Here is a 19,233-nt window from a genome sequence, read left to right on the forward strand (position 1 = left end):
TCTAGAGACAGTACTCCACAACAAGAGAAGCCCCTGCGCGCGCGCGCGCACACACACACACACACAGAGTGAACAGAGTCCATGGTTTTTCACTGGCCCAGTGTTTGCCTGGAAAAGAGGTGGTATATTTCTTCAGCCCTTTAATCCTGTTATCTTCACAGAGTATGAGAGCTCCCCCTGTCTCCCAACTCTATTTAAATGAGTTTCTGTTTATTTACTAATTTCCTACACCTTAGAAGCAGAAGAGTTTTTGACTCCAGAAGAGAAAGGAGCTGAGGTGGTAGAAGTAAGAGGTTGCAGTGATTCAAGGAAGGGCTATGACCCAAGGAATCCAAGTGACCTCCAGAAGCTAGAAAAATGCAAGGAAATGGATTCTTCCTTAAAGCCTCTGCTACTGCTGCTGCTAAGTCACTTCAGTCGGGTCCGACTCTGAAGGAACCAACCAGCCAAGATCATGACTGTAACCAGTAAAATTGATTTCATACTTCTTCAACCCAGAATTATAAGAGAATTCATTTGTTTTAACTTATCAAGTTCATGTTAAACATTGAGCAAACATTTTTTCTTTGCTTTCCACAGTAGTAGGATGGCATGTAAATATTTGCAGTTGTCTGTTGGAATACTTCATGGTGAGACAGATGTGAACATTCTGGAGAAGGCAACTAAGCTGGATAATATCTTTATTGGAGTGATTTCATTTAATTCCTTTCACTTTTTAACATTTTTGAGTTCAGCAAGCATGCTCTGTCACTCAGTCATGTTCAACTCTTTGAGACCCCATGGATGGTTAGCCTGCCAGGCTCTTCTGTCCATGAGATTTCCCAGTATTTCCCAAGAATACTGGAATGGTTTACCATTTCCTCCTCCAGAGGATCTTCCCCACCCAGGAATCAAACCCATGTCTCCTGCGTCTCCTGCATCAGTAAGCAGATTCTTTATCACTGAACCACCTGGGAAGATGTGGTTAAATATTTATTTTAATTCTATCCTCTTATCAACTACACTGATGGTTCCCAGTTAGAAGTTTCTAGTGCAGAAGGAGACACAGATTGAGAAGGGAAGATAAAGACTAAAGTCCGTAATCTGTAGGGCCAAAAAGTATCTGTGGTTTAAACTGTACTGATGTAGGTGAGTAACGTTAAGCACTGCAAATGCCCTGTGGTGGCCTCACCGTGTGACTGTGGCTGGAGGAGGTCTGAACCCCGCGGACGGTAGAGGCTGTGTAGAGGCTGCAGGTGCCTGGGGAGCACTGTGCTGCACAGCACAGAAGTAAGTGCCTGAGTCTGTGGTCTGCGAAGAGGAAATGTGCAGTGAGCTGTGGCGTTCTGTAGGGACTGTCGTGGCATTTAATCTTCCATCTCGCTTTGTCCCTGAAGGAACGTAAAACAGGTGGATGAGGCGGCCCCCGGGGTTCTGAAGATACCACTGCATACTGTCTGCGAAGGTGGAGAAGTTACACCGCAGAGTAGAGCTGGCTCCCTCCTGGAGACTCAGGGCTGGGGGACTCTGCGCCACATCCATCCCTCTCACACCTGATGAGAAGGAGAGAAACAGTCACAGGTGAGGGTCACAGAGCTCCTGCAAAACCCGGAAAGTACACCCCCAACCCCATAAATGATAAGGATAGACAGTCTGCAGGACTTGTCAGCTCCTCTCCCTCCTTCAACAAAAGAGAAGCTGCTCATTCCTTCAGATTCCCCTGTGGGGCAGCCCCAACTCACAGCAAACCTGGGCAAACAAAAGCCCCAGTACAGTGTCTACTAGCCTTTTCATGACTCTTTGCCTTGTTGCTGGAAAATATTCACAAAATACATAGCAAACCCAGGGTGGTGAGTGTCATGACTTGTCTGGATGTTTCACCTCCTGCAGCCAATCAGCTCAGCCAACAAACCGTGCTCAGCTGCCACTCTGTGACAGGAAGCCCCACCCTTTGGTCTCAACTGAACTAAAAACAGATTAAAGAGGGGTGAGAGTGGAGGGAAAAGGTGACATTCAATGTTTTATACATAATTTTGAACTTGTGAAATGGACGTTCATATTTTCTCCTGATATATATTAATAAATAAACCTTAGGCAATAAAAGTGGAAAAAAGTCAGAAAAAGCTGATATCTATACTTCAAAATTTTCCATCTAATCTTTTGTTTATGAGTCCCTGTTTGATCCAGGGACTTTCCTGAGAGCTATGGATAAAGATAATGACATAGATAAAGATAATAACAATCAATACAAATATAGATATTTTGCATTATGGTCATAAATGGCTAGAGCTTGAATCAGGAATAAGGCAGAGCTATTAACTGAAAGGAATATTCATCAAAAAGCATGCTTCTTATATGCCGATAATGATTTAGCTTTCCTTCACACAAAATTATTCTCTGTTAGTACTAACCCCCATTTGAAAGAGTTTTCCAGGGGATGGAGCGGTAAAGAATATACTTGCCAATGCAGGGGATGAAACAGATGGGGGTTCAATCCCTGAGTCTGGAAGATCCCCTGGGAAATGGCAACCAGCTCCAGTATTCTTGCTTGGAAAATCCCATGGCCGGGGAGCCTGGTGGGCTACAGTCCACAGGATGGCAAAGAGTAAGACCCGACTAAGCGACTGAGCACTCAAAAACTCGGGATGAGTTTCGGAGGCAGGAGGTAGATGGGCCCCTGGGCTAGACAGCTGGTATGTGTCAAGCAGAGTAAGCTTCAAGCTTTGTTTTTCCTACACACTCCAAGCACTGAGGGAAGAACCAATTCTACCTGTTGGAACTGTTCCTTTGACTTGCTTTTCATTGCTTTTGTTATTATAATCATACATAATGGGCTGCCTCAGAGAATCAACCCCTCTGCCTGACTGCTAAAGTGCTTTTGTTCATGGCCTGTCCACCTGTGGATGGTAGGAAAGAAGAAATTAATACATCCCCTGCCTGAGGCTTGCCATTCTAGGAGATGTTTGCAAGATTAATTTTGCCTTTTTGTTTCCTCACCTTCCCCTTCCCTGTTCTGTAAAAGAACCTGGCATTCAGACCCAGACAAGATGATTATTTTGAGACATTAGTCTGCCCTCTTCTTGGTCAGCCAGCTTTCCAAATAAAGTCCTTGCCCCAACACCTCATCTCTCAGATTCATTAACCTGTCATGCTAATTAGACTCAGTAACGAAGACAGTTGGGTGTTAGTTCTAAAAGTCTTGTAGGTCTTCATAGAACCGGTCCACTTCAGCTTCTTCAGCATTACTAGTTGGGGAATAGACTTGAATTACTGTGATATTGAATAGTTTGCCTTGGAAATGAACAGATATCATTCTGTAGTTTTTGAGATTGCATCCAAGTACTGCATTTTGGACTCTTTTGTTGACCATGATGGCTACTCCATTTCTTCTAAGGCATTCCTGCCCACAGTAGTAGATATAATGGTCATCTGAGTTAAATTCACCCATTCCAGTCCATTTTAGTTCGCTGATTCCTAGAATGTCCACATTCACCCTTGCCATCTCCTGTTTGGCCACTTCCAATTTGCCTTGATTCATGGACACAACATTCCAGGTTCCTATGCAATATTGCTCTTTACAGCATCAGACCTTGCTCCTATCACCAGTCACATCCACAACTGGGTATTGTTTTTGCTTTGGCTCCATCCCTTCATTCTTTCTGGAGTTATTTCTCCACTGATCTCCAGCAGCATATTGGGCACCTACCGACCTGGGGAGTTCCTCTTTCAGTATCCTATCATTTTGCTTTTTCATACTGTTCATGGGGTTCTCAAGGCAATACTGAAGTGGTTTGCCATTCCCTTCTCCAGTGGACCACACCCTGTCAGACCTCTCCAGCATGACCCGCCTGTCTTGGGTGGCCCCACACAGCATGGCTTAATTTCATTGAGTTAGACAAGGCTGTTCTCCATGTGATTAGATTGACTAGTTTTCTGTGATTATGGTTTCAGTGCGTCTGCCCTCTGATACCCTCTCGCAACACCTACCATCTTACTTGGGTTTCTCTTACCTTGGACTTTATTTTGGGGGGCTCCAAAATCACAGCAGATGGTGATTGCAGCCATGAAATTAAAATATGCTTACTCCTTGGAAGGAAAGTTATGACCAACCTAGATAGCATATTCAAAAGCAGAGACATTACTTTGCCAACAAAGGTCTGTCTAGTCAAGGCTATGGTTTTTCCAGTAGTCATGTATGGATGTGAGAGTTGGACTGTGAGAAAAGCTAAGCACCAAAGAATTGATGCTTTTAAACTGCGGTGTTGGAGAAGACTCTTGAGAGTCCCTTGGACTGAAAGGAGATCAGTTGGGGTGTTCTTTGGAAGGAATGATGCTAAAGCTGAAACTCCAGTACTTTGGCCACCTCATGCAAAGAGTTGACTCATTGGAAAAGACTCTGATGCTGGGACTGATTGGGAGCAGGAGGAGAAGGGGACGACAGAGGATGAAATGGCTGGATGGCATCACCGACTCGATGGACATGAGTTTGAGTAAACTCCGGGAGTTGGTGATGGACAAGGAGGCCTGGTGTGCTGTGGTTCATGGGGTCACAAAGAGTCAGACACGACTTAGTGACTGAACTGAACTGAACTAAGACAATTAACAGCAAGAGCTGAGCTCTGCTAGAGTAAAAAAGTGACGACTTCTGAGGTCAAGAGGTCAAGGAAAACTGCACAGGCACAGAAATACTCCATGGTGCTCAAAAAGGAGGTGGCACCACCTCATAACAGATAATGCCAAGCATCCCACAAAGCTCTGTGCTGGCATCCAGCACAAGACGCAAAAGATGCCTATGCATCTTTCCAGAGTGTCCTAAAACAGGTCTGATGTGGGAAAAGGAGAGAGATATCTGGCCAAAGATAAACACAGACCCAGAAGAACTGCCCCATAAAGATGTTTTAACCACCTCTTCACTGCACTCTTCATCTTCCTCCTCATTAGGGAGGATGCCCTTGTGTCTCCTGCATTGGCAGGCAGACATTACACCACCTGGGAAGCGTATTATTGGGGACTGATAAATAAAGGAAGCCTTTTATTGTTTCACACGTACTGTTTTTGGAAAGGTCACTGATATACATTCTTTAGTGCCAGCAGTAATTAGCTGCACCAGTCCCAAATGCTTAGTCAAAGAGTTGAAGTCCTTTAAGGAAAGAAGCCTCTAAGGATACTAGAAAAATAGTCTGAAGATAATGCAGTTAGAAATAAGCCATTGTCCTGGGTTTTTTGTTTGCTTGAGAGATGAGATCAATATTGTAAAGCAAATTTTCTGACTTGTGTTATATCAACTCACATGGCCAACCTCAAACTATTATAACTCAGCCCATCACTATTCCAAATGACACCAGAGTAAGTAACTTTCTCCAGCTTGTTGAAAATTATATGGCTTCATTTTCCTTGGAATTCTGATTCTGGAGGACAAAAATTCCAAACTTCAGAAAATAGAAGTCCTTCCTTTGTAAAATGATAAAGAAAAAAGAATAGAAAAAAAAAAAAGAAAAAATGAAGAAAAGAAAAATCTAAGATGCCCATGGGAACCAAACACATCCAGGATTCTGTATTGTCTGTACTGTTTGCCTTCACAGAGCATGCCAACTTCCTAAATATAACAAAGACTGAGCTACAGTGTCCCAGGAGGTTTGTGTTCAGCTCCTCCTGCAGTCCCAGGCACTGTGTCACTCAGAGCACAGAAGTACTTGGCCGAGTCTTTCCAATGAGCTGGTATTTTCCTCAGGTGGAAGGACATCTCACTGTTCCTAAATTCAGCCTCAAAACCTTTGATGCCTGAAACAAGATTGTCTCCAGACACGTACTTCAGGAGAAGCTGGAGTCCTTGGTTGGGGTACTGCACGTACCAGAAGAGAGACAGTGAAACAGAAGATGAGTGGTTGCACTTCAGCTCCAGACGGGCTCCTTCAGAGACAGTGATGTGGTCATCAGGCTGGGTCACTGACTGGGCTCCAGCTCCTGCTGAAACACCAATGCTGAATCAGTGAACTCAGCTAAAACAAAAAGTCTCTATTCAACACGGAGCAATATTCCACGTGTGGACAAAGGAGTAAAATGGAGTAGTACTCACTCAGAAACAGGAGCATCTCAAGCATCAAGGTGAACACCAAGGTCATAGTAGAGCAGTGAAGAGGCAGTGAGCTCCTTTCTAACAGGTTCCCCACAAATAAGTCTGAAGACTGGCTGACTTGAACCCAGGTTTCTCTGAATAAGAATGACAAAGGATTTATATTTCTTCTGATGGAGGTTGTAGGGAGGTTGTTAGGAAGAGAAGTTGTCTTAACAAAATGCCTACCTTTGGTGTCTGAGATGCTTTACATCTCACTGTGTAAAAAATGATCAGAATATCTCTTTAAACCATAAGGGTTTTGTGAGGTTCTTATGATCTTTTACAGAAAAGCAATTTCCAATTTAAGCAGCAGTGCCCTCCAGAGGCCAAATTGAGAACTACGGAGAAGTTCACTGTTCTCATTAACACGCCCCACCTTTTTATTTCCCTTCTGTGGTTGAATTCCAAAGCATTATGATTATGTACAGAAGAGGATTTATATGTTGTCAGCCTTGAACTGTATTAAATTTGCTTTTTTAAAAAACACAGAATTGTGATTTTAAAATTCCCTGTGTTACTGGATAGCACAGGGAACTATTTTCAATATCCAGGGGTAAACCATAATGGAAAAGAAAATAAAAAAGAAAATCTATATATGTATAACTGAGTCACTTTGCTCTACAGAAGAAATTAGCATAACATTGTCAATCAGCTATACTTCAACTTTTAAGTGTTGGATACAAAATAATTTTTAGAATGAAACATAAAATCACAATGTTACAATTTTTTTAGTTTCCAGATTTAACTATGAGTCAGAAGGAAATACCATTAATCCAGAAGCCTTCACTAATAAAGGTGAAATTGAGACATTCTCAGATGAAGGAAAATTAAGAAAAGTGGTCACCAGAACACCTATCCTAATAATGTCTAAAGGAAGCTCTATAAACAGAAATAAAATTATAAAAGAAGGAGTCTTGAAGCAACAAGAAAGAATAAAGAATACAATAAGCAAATTTATGGATAAATACAATAGACTTTTCCTCTTGAATTTCCTCAATTATATTTGGTGAAAATACAGCATATTATATATATAATAATATAATTATATATCTGGTATAAATTATAACACTGTCTAATGAGGCTATAAACATACATGGAGGAAATAATAAAGAAAATTATTTTACAATCAGATCAGATCAGTTGCTCAGTCGTGTCTGACTCTTTGCGACCCCATGAATCGCAGAACGCCAGGCCTCCCTGTCCATCACCAACTCCCGGAGTTCACCCAGACTCACGGCCATCGAGTCAGTGATGCCATCCAGCCATCTCATCCTCTGTCGTTCCCTTGTCCTCCTGCCCACAATCCCTCCCAGCATCAGAGGCTTTTCCAATGAGTCAACTCTTCGCATGAGGTGGCCAAAGTACTGGAGTTTCAGCTTTAGCATCATTCCTTCCAAAGAAATCCGAGGGTTGATCTCCTTCAGAATGGACTGGTTGGATCTCCTTGCAGTCCAAGGGACTCTCAAGTGTTTTCTCCAACACCACACTTCAAAAGCACCAATTCTTCGGCACTCAGCCTTCTTCACAGTCCAACTCTCACATCCATACATGACCACTGGAAAAACCATAGCCTTGACTAGACGAACGTTTGTTGGCAAAATAATGTCTCTGCTTTTGAATACGCTATCTAGGTTGGTCATAACTTTCCTTCCAAGGAGTAAGCGTCTTTTAATTTCATGGCTGCAATCACCATCTGCAGTGATTTTGGAGCCCAGAAAAATAAAGTCTAACACTGTTTCCACTGTTTCCCCATCTATTTCCCATGAAGTGGTGGGACCGGATGCCATGATCTTCGTTTTCTGAATGTTGAGCTTTAAGCCAACCTTTTCACTCTCCACTTTCACTTTCATCAAGAGGTTTTTGAGTCCCTCTTCACTTTCTGCCATAAGGGTGGTGTCATCTGCATATCTGAGGTTATTGATATTTCTCCCGGGAATCTTGATTCCAGCTTGTGCTTCTTCCAGTCCAGCATTTCTCATGATATACTCTGAGCACAACTTAAATAAGAAGGGTGACAATATATAGCCTTGAGGTACTCCTTTTCCTATTTGGAACCAGTCTGTTATTCCATGTCCAGTTCTAACTGTTGCCTCCTGACCTGCATACAGACTTCTTAAGAGGCAGGTCAGGTGGTCTGGTATTCCCATCTCTTTCAGAATTTTCCACAGTTTATTGTGATCCACACAGTCAAAGGCTTTGGCATAGTCAATAAAGCAGAAATAGATGTTTTTCTGGAACTCTCTTGCTTTTTCCATGATCCAGCGGATGTTGGCAATTTGATCTCTGGTTCCTCTGCCTTTTCTAAAACCAGCTTGAACATCAGGAAGTTCCCGGTTCACATATAGGGGAGAATAAATAGGTGTAACGGGAGGCAATATTTATACATTTCATTCAAATAGGTAAAATAATATTAACAATAGACTGTGTTATGTAAATTCAATAACTGAAGCAACCATATAAAAACAGCTATACAACAAGACACAGCTAAATGTTATAGGAGCTTCCCTTGTGACAGACCATAAAAGAATCTTCCTACAATGTGGGAGACCTGGGTTCAGTCCCTGGGCAGACAAGATGCTCTGGAGAAGAGAATGGCTACCCACTCCAATATTCTTGCTTAGAGAATTCCATGGTAAGCTACAGTCCATGAGGTCACAAAGAGTCAGACACAACTGAACAACTAACACACACACACACACACACACACACACAACACTGCAGATAAATTGAAGTATAATCCTAGAAAATGTTGAATAACTCACAGGAGGTTAGAAGGAAAAACATAGGGGACCAAAAAAAGCACAAACAAAAAATCAAATGGAAGGTTAAGACCTAAAATATCAAGACATTAAAAGCAAGTGATCTACACACAAAAACTAAGACACAGAAGTTGATCTGAACACACCAGTGACAAAATAGTTCAGACAAAAAGTGGATTAAGAATCATGACCCAACTATAACTGTCTGAAAGAAATTCATTTCAAATAAAACATACTCAACTTGAAAGTAAAAGGATGGAAAAAGACGTATTATGCAAACATTAATCAAAGCCTCAGAAGAAATATAGGCTGTGCTGCTCACATTTTTTGGAGGCTTTGTGAGGTGGACAAAGCCAAAAAAAAAAGAAGGAAGTATAATGGCTATATTAGTATCAGATAAATTAGACAGGCTGCTGAACAAAGAAAATTACCAGAGACAGAGAAATATTATCTACTGATGAAGAGGATAATTTACCAAGAAGACATAGCAATCCTAAATGTATATGTACCAATTAACAGAGCTGAAAAATAAGTGGAACAAAAATTAGAACTAAAAAGAAGAGACAAATCTAGAAACATAGTTAAATACTTCAATATTCCTCTCTCAACAACTGATAGAATAACTTGCCAGAAAATCAGCAGATGTATAGAAGAACTCAATAACACTATTAACCAGTAGGATTTAATAGTCAGCTATACAACACTCCACCCAACCAGAGCAGAATATACTTCTTTTCAAGTGTCCATGGAATATATACCAGGTACTTTGGCCACCTCATGTGAAGAGTTGACTCATTGGAAAAGACTGATGCTGGGAGGGATTGGGGGCAGGAGGAGAAGGGGACGACAGAGGATGAAATGGCTGGATGGCATCACTGACTCGATGGATGTGAGTCTGAGTGAACTCCAGGAGTTGGTGATGGACAGGGAGGCCTGGCATGCTGCGATTCATGGGGTCGCAAAAAGTCGGACACGACTGGGCGACTGAACTGAACTGAACTGAACTGAACTGAAGTCCAAATCTTGGGACCTAAAAAAACTCAACAAATCTAATGTAAAAAGCAGAAATAGAAAGAGTATGTTCTCCAACCACAATGAAATAATAGTATAAATAAATAACAGAAAGATACAGGAAAATTCCCAAACATTTGGCAACCAAACAACACAATTCTTAATAATCTATAGGTCATAGAGACTGTCTCAAGGGAAATCATTGAATTTCTCATGAATTGAGTAAAAATTAAAATACACACACCAAAATTGGGGAGACAGAGCAAAGAAGTATGGAGAGTGAAATTTTAGCAGTACATGCAAATGTTAAAAAAGAATAAATTTCAGATAGATTATCTAAGCTTCTACTTGAAGAACCTATACAAGGAAAATATAAATTAATCCAAAACAAGCATAAGAAAATAATAAAGATAAAAGGAGAAATCAATGAAATTTAAAAGAGATAAACAATAGAGAAAATCAATGAAACAAAGAGTTGGTTCTTTAAGAGAATCAGTAAAACTGACAAACTTCTAGCAAAACAGACGGGTGGAGGAGGGTGTGAAGAACAGGGACAATGTCAGCCGGCTAATTAGCAGTATGGCATCCTATGTGATTGGTTAAGGATGAACATTTGTCTTTCTCCAGTTGGTCCTGGGCTTCCTTCATTACCGGGGTCCAGCCCCGGTTGGGTCCAGGGATTCCCTCGGGAGGACGGCATTGGCAATTAAAAGATAAACAATAGATAAAAGGAGAAAGAGATAAGGAAAGAATTTTGCAGTTAAGAAAATAGAGGAGAGAAAAGAGGCTGATATTCCTTAGTTTACGCAGAAAGCCAATAAAGCCCCAGCACGGGACTTGCTCTGTTCACATAGGCTGCAGGCGCCCTCTCGAATAGCTGAAGGTGCCCCACCTTAGGCACCTTCTCAAGTGGGTCTTAGAAGCCCAGGCAGGAAAGTGAACACAGAGGGCCCCTGCGCTCCAGGGGATCAGCCTGAAAAGGAAAAGCAAAGAGAAAGAACAACATGGGGAGACCAAGCTTCTGTGAGCAAGGCCCACACTTTATTTTCCAAAGTAGTTTTTATACCTTAAGTTGTGCATAGAGGATAATGGGGCGGGGAGGGGTAGAGTCATGCAAGGTCAGCAGTCCTTCATCCTTATCGAAGCCAGGCTTTCTTTCTGCAAACTTACCATATGCAAAAGCTTTAGGTGACTTACATCATCTTCTGGCCAGGAGGCCTGTTAACATTTTATGACCCTTTCTTCAGAAAACTTGTTTTTCTCTAAAGGTGATTATTCTAAAGTCAGGCGCCACCCTCCGAAAGCATTAGATAAAGTTGCATTCCTATAGGGCAAAAGTGTGGTGGACTATAACAAGAAAAGAATTAACTCAAGGGTCCAAGGTTACAAACATTAAAGCTACTACTTCCATTTCTATACACCAACTATATTAATCAATACACTCCCAGGGACACAGTAGGTAAGGGATATGGAAACTTGGCAGCAAGCATTAGCTCAACAAAGAAATCTCTACTAGTCCTATTCTAAGAATTTTAACTATCTGAGAAGCTCTGCATTGTTAGAATATCTTAAGCTTCCCGTGCCTCTCGTGGTTGGGAGGCTGTGAATCTGAACAAACCTGTCAGGCAAGCTAGAAAGTCATCAGGGGGGTTTGAATTGAAATACTCCTATTATGCCTAGGAGACTTATTAACTAGAGTTTTAAGTTGATTTTCTTCAGAGAAAGGTGATCGGGGATAGCCCCCCCTTAATGTCAGAAGAGTTGGTGAAAGTCGTAAAATAGTAAAAACAGACAGATTCTGATTTGAAGGTAGACGCTCAGGCAGATCCAGGGGGGGGGGGGCGCCCTTGAGCCCTGACTCGCCTTGCCCATCAGGGCTCTCCCGCATGACCTTGTCATGGGTGGGAACTCGCGTGCTGGCTCCCAGCACTTCATCACTCAGTTGGTAAAGAATCCACCTGCAATGCAGGAGACCCCAGTTCGATTCCTGGGTAGGAAAGATCCACTGGAGAAGGAATTGGCTACCCAGTATTCTTGGGCTTCCCTTGTGGCTCAGCTGGTAAAGAATCCCCCTGCAATGCAGGAGACCTGGGTTTGATCCCCGGGTTGGAAAGATCCCCTGGAGAATTGAAAGGCTACCCACTCCAGTATTCTGGCCTGGAGAATTCCATGGACTGTATAGTCCATGGGATCACAAAGAGTTGGACATGACTAAGAGACTTTCACTAACTAACACTAACAATTGGTCCTGAGTTGAATGAACTTCCAAAGTATTATGCTAAGTAAAATAAACAATGCAAAATTGCCATGGATTGTATGATTCCATTTGCATGAAATACATAAAATAAGTAAATCCATGGTCAGAAAGCAGGTTGGTGGCTTCCAGGGACATGTGCATGGGGAGCATGGGGAGCATGGGGAGTGACTGTTTCATGGGTGTGTGGTTTCCTTTTGGGGTGATGACAAGGTTTCAAATCTAGATAGAGGTAGTGATTGTGCCATGTTGTGAATATACTAGAGCACACTTAGTTGTTCATTTGAAAGAGTGAACTGTGTGAAATGTTACTTAATCTCAACAAAACTACTGTTTTTTAACTTTTCATTTTACATTAGAGAAAAGCTGGTTAACAATGTTGTGTTCGTTTCAGGTGTACATCAAAGCAATTCTGCTATACATATCAGATCAGATCAGATCAGTCGGTCAGTCGTGTCCGACTCTTTGCGACCCCATGAATCACAGCACGCCAGGCCTCCCTGTCCATCACCAACTCCCGGAGTTCACCCAGACTCACGGCCATCGAGTCAGTGATGCCATCCAGCCATCTCATCCTCTGCCGTCCCCTTCTCCTCCTGCCCTCAATCCTCCCAGCATCAGAGTCTTTTCCAATGAGTCAACTCTTCACATGAGGTGGCCAAAGTACTGGAGTTTCAGCTTTAGCATCATTTCTTCCAAAGAAATCCCAGGGCTGATCTCCTTCAGAATGGACTGGTTGGATCTCCTTGCAGTCCAAGGGACTCTCAAGAGTCTTCTCCAACACCACACTTCAAAGCATCAATTCTTCGGCACTCAGCCTTCTTCACAGTCCAACTCTCACATCCATACCTGACCACAGGAAAAACCATAGCCTTGACTAGACTGACCTTTGTTGACAAAGTAATGTCTCTGCTTTTCAATATGCTATCTAGGTTGGTCATAACTTTCCTTCCAAGGAGTAAGCGTCTTTTAATTTCAAGGCTGCAGTCACCATCTGCAGTGATTTGGCAGCCCATAAAAATAAAGTCTGACACTTTACTTCTAAGTGTCTGACATGGGACCAGATGCCATGATCTTCGTTTTCTGAATGTTGAGCTTTAAGCCAACTTTCTCACTCTCCACTTTCACTTTCATCAAGATGCTTTTGAGTTCCTCTTCACTTTCTGCCATAAGGCTGGTGTCATCTGCATATCTGAGGTTATTGAGATTTCTCCCGGCAATCTTGATTCCAGCTTGTGTTTCTTCCAGTCCAGCGTTTCTCATGATGTACTCTGCAAATAAGTTAAATAAACAGGGTGACAATATACAGCCTTGACAAATTCCTTTTCCTATTTGGAACCAGTCTGTTGTTCCATGTCCAGTTCTAACTGTTGCTTCCTGACCTGCATACATGTGTCTATTATTTTTTAAATTCTTTTCCCATTTAGATTGTAAAACTATTATTTAAATTGAAGTTGGGAAGCGGTCGAATTGAAAACGGGTGGCGGTCGCGGGCAGTTTGAATTGGCCTCTGGGCTCCAGCTCACAGAGGCTGGACAAGGACTCGCCTTTCAATTTAAAAAAAAATAAAAATAAAAATAAATTGAAGTTGATGAAAATCTAATGGTCAAAGTATTCATAGTATAATTTTAGATCATTTTATCAGATTTTTAAAAAATTTATCTATTTATATTAATTGGAGGATAATTATTTTACAGTATTGTGATGGTTTTTGCCATACATCAACATGAATCAGCCATAGGTATACCTGGGTCCCCACCATCCTGAACACCCCTCCCACCTCCCCTGCCACCCTGTCCCTCTGGGTTGTCCCAGAGCATGGGCTTCAGGGGCCCTGCTTCATGCATGGAACTTGCACTGGTCATCTATGTTACCTATGGTAATGTACATGTTTCAGTGCTATTCTCTCAAATCATCCTACCCTTGCTAATTGCCTCTATCTGGAAAGAAAGTCAATGTAGAAATCTTCTTAATGGAAAAAGTTTCCTCAGCGCCAAGACAGGACATGGTTGGAGCCCCATCTGCAGTTTGAATACTGGGAACAGGTTCCCTCTGTGTACTGTGCCTCACAGCACAGAGATAGGTGGTCGAGTCACTGTGCTGAGAAGCTGCAATGTATAAAGCACTGTGTCTTGATGATTTATCCAACGAGACTGTAATTCTTCCACTTGCTTGTTCTTTCTGATTTGCCTGAATTGACAATAGAGATGTGAGCCCTTTCCCGGGATCCTGCCGGAACCACTGAAGGAAGTACAGAGCGCTGTCAGTGTAAGTGCAGTTAAGAACCACGCTGTCTCCCTCTCTCACGTTCAGAGCTTCAGGACTCTGACTCACGTCCTGTTTAGTGCTCACCCTTGTTCAGAAAGAGAAAACAGAGACAGGCTGGTTAGTGGCTGATTATTCTTTGAAAACTAATTTTAAGTTTACTTTTTTGCTCTCTACAGGAACTCCCAGAAACCATGCAGGTACAACTCCCAGACTTCCTCTCTTCCCTGGGGAGGAATATCCAGGAGTTGCCCATTCTTTGCCCATTTCCAAATCCCTTTAACTCACAGTCTAGTTGTAACCAAAGGATGAGCAGGCTTAGGGATTTGTCCATTCCTTCTGTTATGTAGACTCACTGAGAACTGAGTTCTTGTGTCTGTAAAATGTTCAAGGACTCACAGGATAAAAGATCTACTTTGCTGCCTCTTGTTTTCAAACCTTTCTACAGGAAACACAGCCCAGCCAATCAGAGCAAGTCACATAGGCATGGAGGAGGCCGGCGCCAGAAGCCCATCTGCCAAGAATGGGAGGTTGCAATGGAAACACCACCATCTCAGGACCAAGCCCAGCCTTGCCAGACAAATGCTTATCTCTTTCCCTCCTCTTTCCCTCCTCCTAGGGAAAACAATTTTTAACACATCAGATTTGTAGAATATGGTTAAGTATGTACATAGAGGGGTTTCTCTGATGGCTCAAACAGTAAAGAATCTGCCTGCAATTCAGGAGACCGAAGTTCGATCTCTGGGTGGGGAAGATCCCCTGGAGATAGGAATGACAACCCACTCCAGTATTCTTGCCTGGAAAATTCCATGGACAGAGGAGCCTGGTGGGCTACAGTCCATGGGGTGGCAAAGACTCAGACACTAATGAGTAACTAATACACACAGGTACCTAGAGAGAAATGTAAGCGTAGGTACAGGGAGAGAGGAAAGAGGGGGGTTCGGGATGGGGAATATGTGTATATCTGTGGTGGATTCATGTTGATGTATGGCAAAACCAATACAACATTGTAAAGTAATTAACCTCCAATTAAATAAATTTATATTTTTTAAAAATGAAAAAAATTACACAGTAAAAAAAAGTAAGTTTGCAATTTGAAGTACAAAAAAGAAAAGAAGAAATCATAGGTTTTACTGCACAGCTGTAGCTGAACCTCTTCAGATTCCTGTAACTGCTCCCTCCTCTTGCCACTTCAGTTCTTAAGAATTATTTTCTTTAATTCACACTTTCTTGAAAATCCCTTTATATCATTTCTCAGCCATCAAGTTGCAAAAAGAGTTAAGAATCATAATATTCACATTCAATGTGTGTGATAAATCAGGAAATGGGCACTTTCACATCCTATAGCTGAAGCACAATAAACTGTGGAAAACTCTGAAAGAGATGGAAATACCAGACCACCTGATCTGCCTCTTGAGAAACCTGTATGCAGGTTCAGGAAGCAACAGTTAGAACTGGACATGGAACAGCAGACTAGTTCCAAATAGGAAAAGGAGTAAATCAAGGCTGCATATTGTCACCCTGCTTATTTAACTTAGGTACAGAGTATATCATGAGAAACGCTGGGCTAGAGGAAGCACAGCTGGAATCAAGATTGCTGGGAGAAATATCAATAACCTCAGATATGCAGATGACACCACCCTTACGGCAGAAAGTGGAGAACTAAAGAGCCTCTTGATGAAAGTGAAAGTGGAGAGTGAAAAAGTTGGCTTAAAACTCAACATTCAGAAAACTGAGATCATGGCATCCTGTCCCATCATTTCATGGGAAATAGATGGGGAAACAGTGGAAACAGTGTCAGACTTTATTTCGGGGGGCTCCAAAATCACTGCAGATGGTGATTTCAGCCATGAAATTAAAAGACGCTTGCTCCTTAGAAGGAAAGTTATGACCAACATAGACAGCATATTAAAAAGCAGAGACATTACTTTGCCAACAAAGGTCCATCTAGTCAAGGCTATGGTTTTTCCTGTGGTCATGTATGGATGTGAATGTTGGACTATAAAGAAAGCTTGAACGCAGAAGAATTGATGCTTTTAAACTGTGGTGTTGGTGAAGACTCTTGAGAGTCCCTTGGACTATGAGAAGATCCAACCAGTCCATCCTAAGGGAGATCATTCCTGGGTGTTCATTGGAGGGACTGATGTTGAAGCTGAAGCTCCAGTACTTTGGCCACCTGATGCAAAGAGCTGACTCATTTGAAAAGACCCTGATGCTGGGAAAGATTGAGGGCAGGAAGAGAAGGGGACAACAGAGGATGAGATGGTTGGATGGCATCACTGACACAATCGACATGCGTTTGGATGGACTCCGGGAGTTGGTGATGGACAGGGAGACCTGGCATACTGCAGTTCATGGGGTCGCAAAGAGTTGGACATGACTGAGCAACTGAACTGAAGTATAAGCTAAATAAGATTCATAGGTGTTATTTACATATCATTGGCCAGAAATTTCACTTGTCTGAGAATTTTTTAAGAAATAGCCTAATAAATACATTATGAAATTGCATATTGTATGCAGCAAGGATATTTAAATATCCTTCAATACAAATATTCAATACATTATGATAGACTGATCCCAGTGGGCAGTGGTGGGGCTGAGGACACAGAGGAGGAAGGGATGGATTCCAACAGAGGGACCAAACTTTTGCCAGCTGTGGGTATGAGAACAAGAAGGCACTGCCCAGGGACAGAGCTGCCATTGGCTGACATGGGGCAGGCAGAGGCAGAAAAGGCTTGGGGCCAGTCAGAGGCTGGGTTTGGGTGATGCCAAGGGAGAGGGGCCTGTGAGAGTCCACGTGGAGTGTAAGGGAGGCAGCTGGGAAGTTACAAGAGACTGGTGTTCAGGACTGCTCTCTGGGCAGGGTTATGAACTGGGGATTCATTGCTTTGTGGTGGTGTTCCAGGTCTAGTGGGGGCAAGATACTGTATAGTTGTCAAAAGAGTAAGTAGACTTATTTCTGACTTGCAAAGATTTGGGGCACTTATTCAAACTGGTTATTTAAATTTTAAGTTAATTCTTGTTGGAGTATAGCTGATTTACAATGTTATGTTACTTTCTGCTGTACAGCAGAAATACTTTCAAACTGTTTAATTCTGGAGTTTTTTTTTTTTTTAATTCTCATTTTATGTTGCCTGCCACATTTATCTCAGAAATCCCTTCATCTTTAAACATGTTTAAGGCTAAGTTTCCTTACCTGAGGATAGATTAATATTACTTTGTGGGTTTTAGATTACAGAAGGAGTATCTAAAGTGCTGAGCAATGGACTTGACATATGGTAGTGGTTCAATAAATGATAATAAAGACTCTGATGTTGAAGATGAGAATGACAAAAAGTCAGGTAGAAATAAGAATCTCATGATAATTCTCTGATCTATTCCACTGAAGACATTGGGCAGACTATAAAGCTATAAACCCAAAAGATTAAAACTGAACAAAACCAGATGATATGGATAAGAATACCTGTGTCTCTCTCCATGAATCAGGAAGCTTCCACTTCTTCTTCCCTTCTTTGTAAACCTCCTCTCTTCTTCTACCCACAAAGGAAGAGTGAGGAGGGCTGATTCTGTCATTCAGAGTCCATTTATGAGTAGGATATTGAAAAAAAAGTGAAAATGCTAGTCGCTCATTCATGTCAACTCTTTGCGACCCCATGGCCGGCATCCTGCCAGGTTCCTCTGTCTATGGAATTCTCCAAGCAAGCATACTAGAGGGAGTAGCCAATCCCTTCTCCAGGGGATTTTCTTGACCCAGGGATTGAACCCGTGTCTCCTGCACTGCAGGAGGATTCTTTACCATCTGAGCCACCAGAGAAGCCCAGGAGATCAGTTCTCAGTCTAACTTAAAACATAGGACTCCAGAGTCCACTTATTCTGCTAATAGCTCCTGCATTTTGAAGTCTTTGCCTACCTGTGATAATGCATTTCTATAGAGGGCTAATTTAGTGCCCTGGGAATGGCTGCCTCTTCTTTCTCTTTCAGCCCAGATGCCTGAAAAGTAAATCAACTCTTGGCCAATTTGAGGTGTGTCCTATCTTTCCACCTCATCCTTATAGGAATTCTGAGCTTGCTATTCTGGATTCAGAAGAAAGTAAGAAACTCTACTTAGGCATGAACCTCAAACCCACCTTTCCTAGAGGTAATCAGAGGACCAGTGATATTAGGTCCTGGAGGAAATTAGGTCCAGGGGTCAGCTAAAAGTCCTTCTTCACTTTCTGTTTGTATTAAGCCTATATATACAGCATCTTCAGGAATCTTCCCAGTGGTGAGCAGGGCAGGGTTTGGCCATTCTTAGGTCCCTGACAATATCCCCATAGGATATTAAATCCCCACTTCAAATGGAAATATTTTAGTTGAATAATAATTAATATATGACATCAAAACATGCAAGATGCAGCAAAAGCAGTACAGAAAGTCCCTGACTTATGGCTTTCCAACTTTACAATGGCACAAAAATAATATGGATTCAGTAGAAACTGCACTTCTAGTTTTGAATTTTGATCTTTTCATGGGCTAGTGTGATGCTGTCTTTTAATGCTGAACATCAGCAGCAACTTGCAGCTCCCAGTCAGTGACTCGATCACAAAGGTAAACAAGCAACATACAACCATTCTGAACCTAGACAGCCACTCAGCTTATCATCTTCAGCACAGTGCCAAATAAATTACATGTGGTAGCCAGCATCAAATTATAAGATAGGCTTTCTATTAGATAATTTTGCCCAACTGTTGGCTAATATAAGTGTTCTGAAGATGTTTAAGGTAGGCTAGGCTGAGTTATGATGTTCAGAGTTCAGGTGTATTAAATGAACTTTTGACTAAAGATATTATCAGCTTATGATCAGTTTTTAG

The 19,233-nt window shown here is 42.0% G+C and overlaps 1 gene segment (V, D, J or C); it reads right to left on the bottom strand.

The window, feature by feature from the left end:
• Nucleotides 1-778: 778 nt before the first annotated feature.
• On the bottom strand, nucleotides 779-6,371 carry LOC109564229 (T cell receptor alpha variable 8-4-like). The segment is given in 3 exon segments: nucleotides 779-1,532; nucleotides 5,790-5,946; nucleotides 6,056-6,371. Coding segments are annotated over 3 exon segments (282 nt in total).
• Nucleotides 6,372-19,233: the final 12,862 nt, after the last annotated feature.

The sequence above is a fragment of the Bos indicus genome, chromosome 10 (assembly GCF_029378745.1).
Source record: "Bos indicus isolate NIAB-ARS_2022 breed Sahiwal x Tharparkar chromosome 10, NIAB-ARS_B.indTharparkar_mat_pri_1.0, whole genome shotgun sequence".
Taxonomy (NCBI): Eukaryota; Metazoa; Chordata; class Mammalia; order Artiodactyla; family Bovidae; genus Bos; species Bos indicus.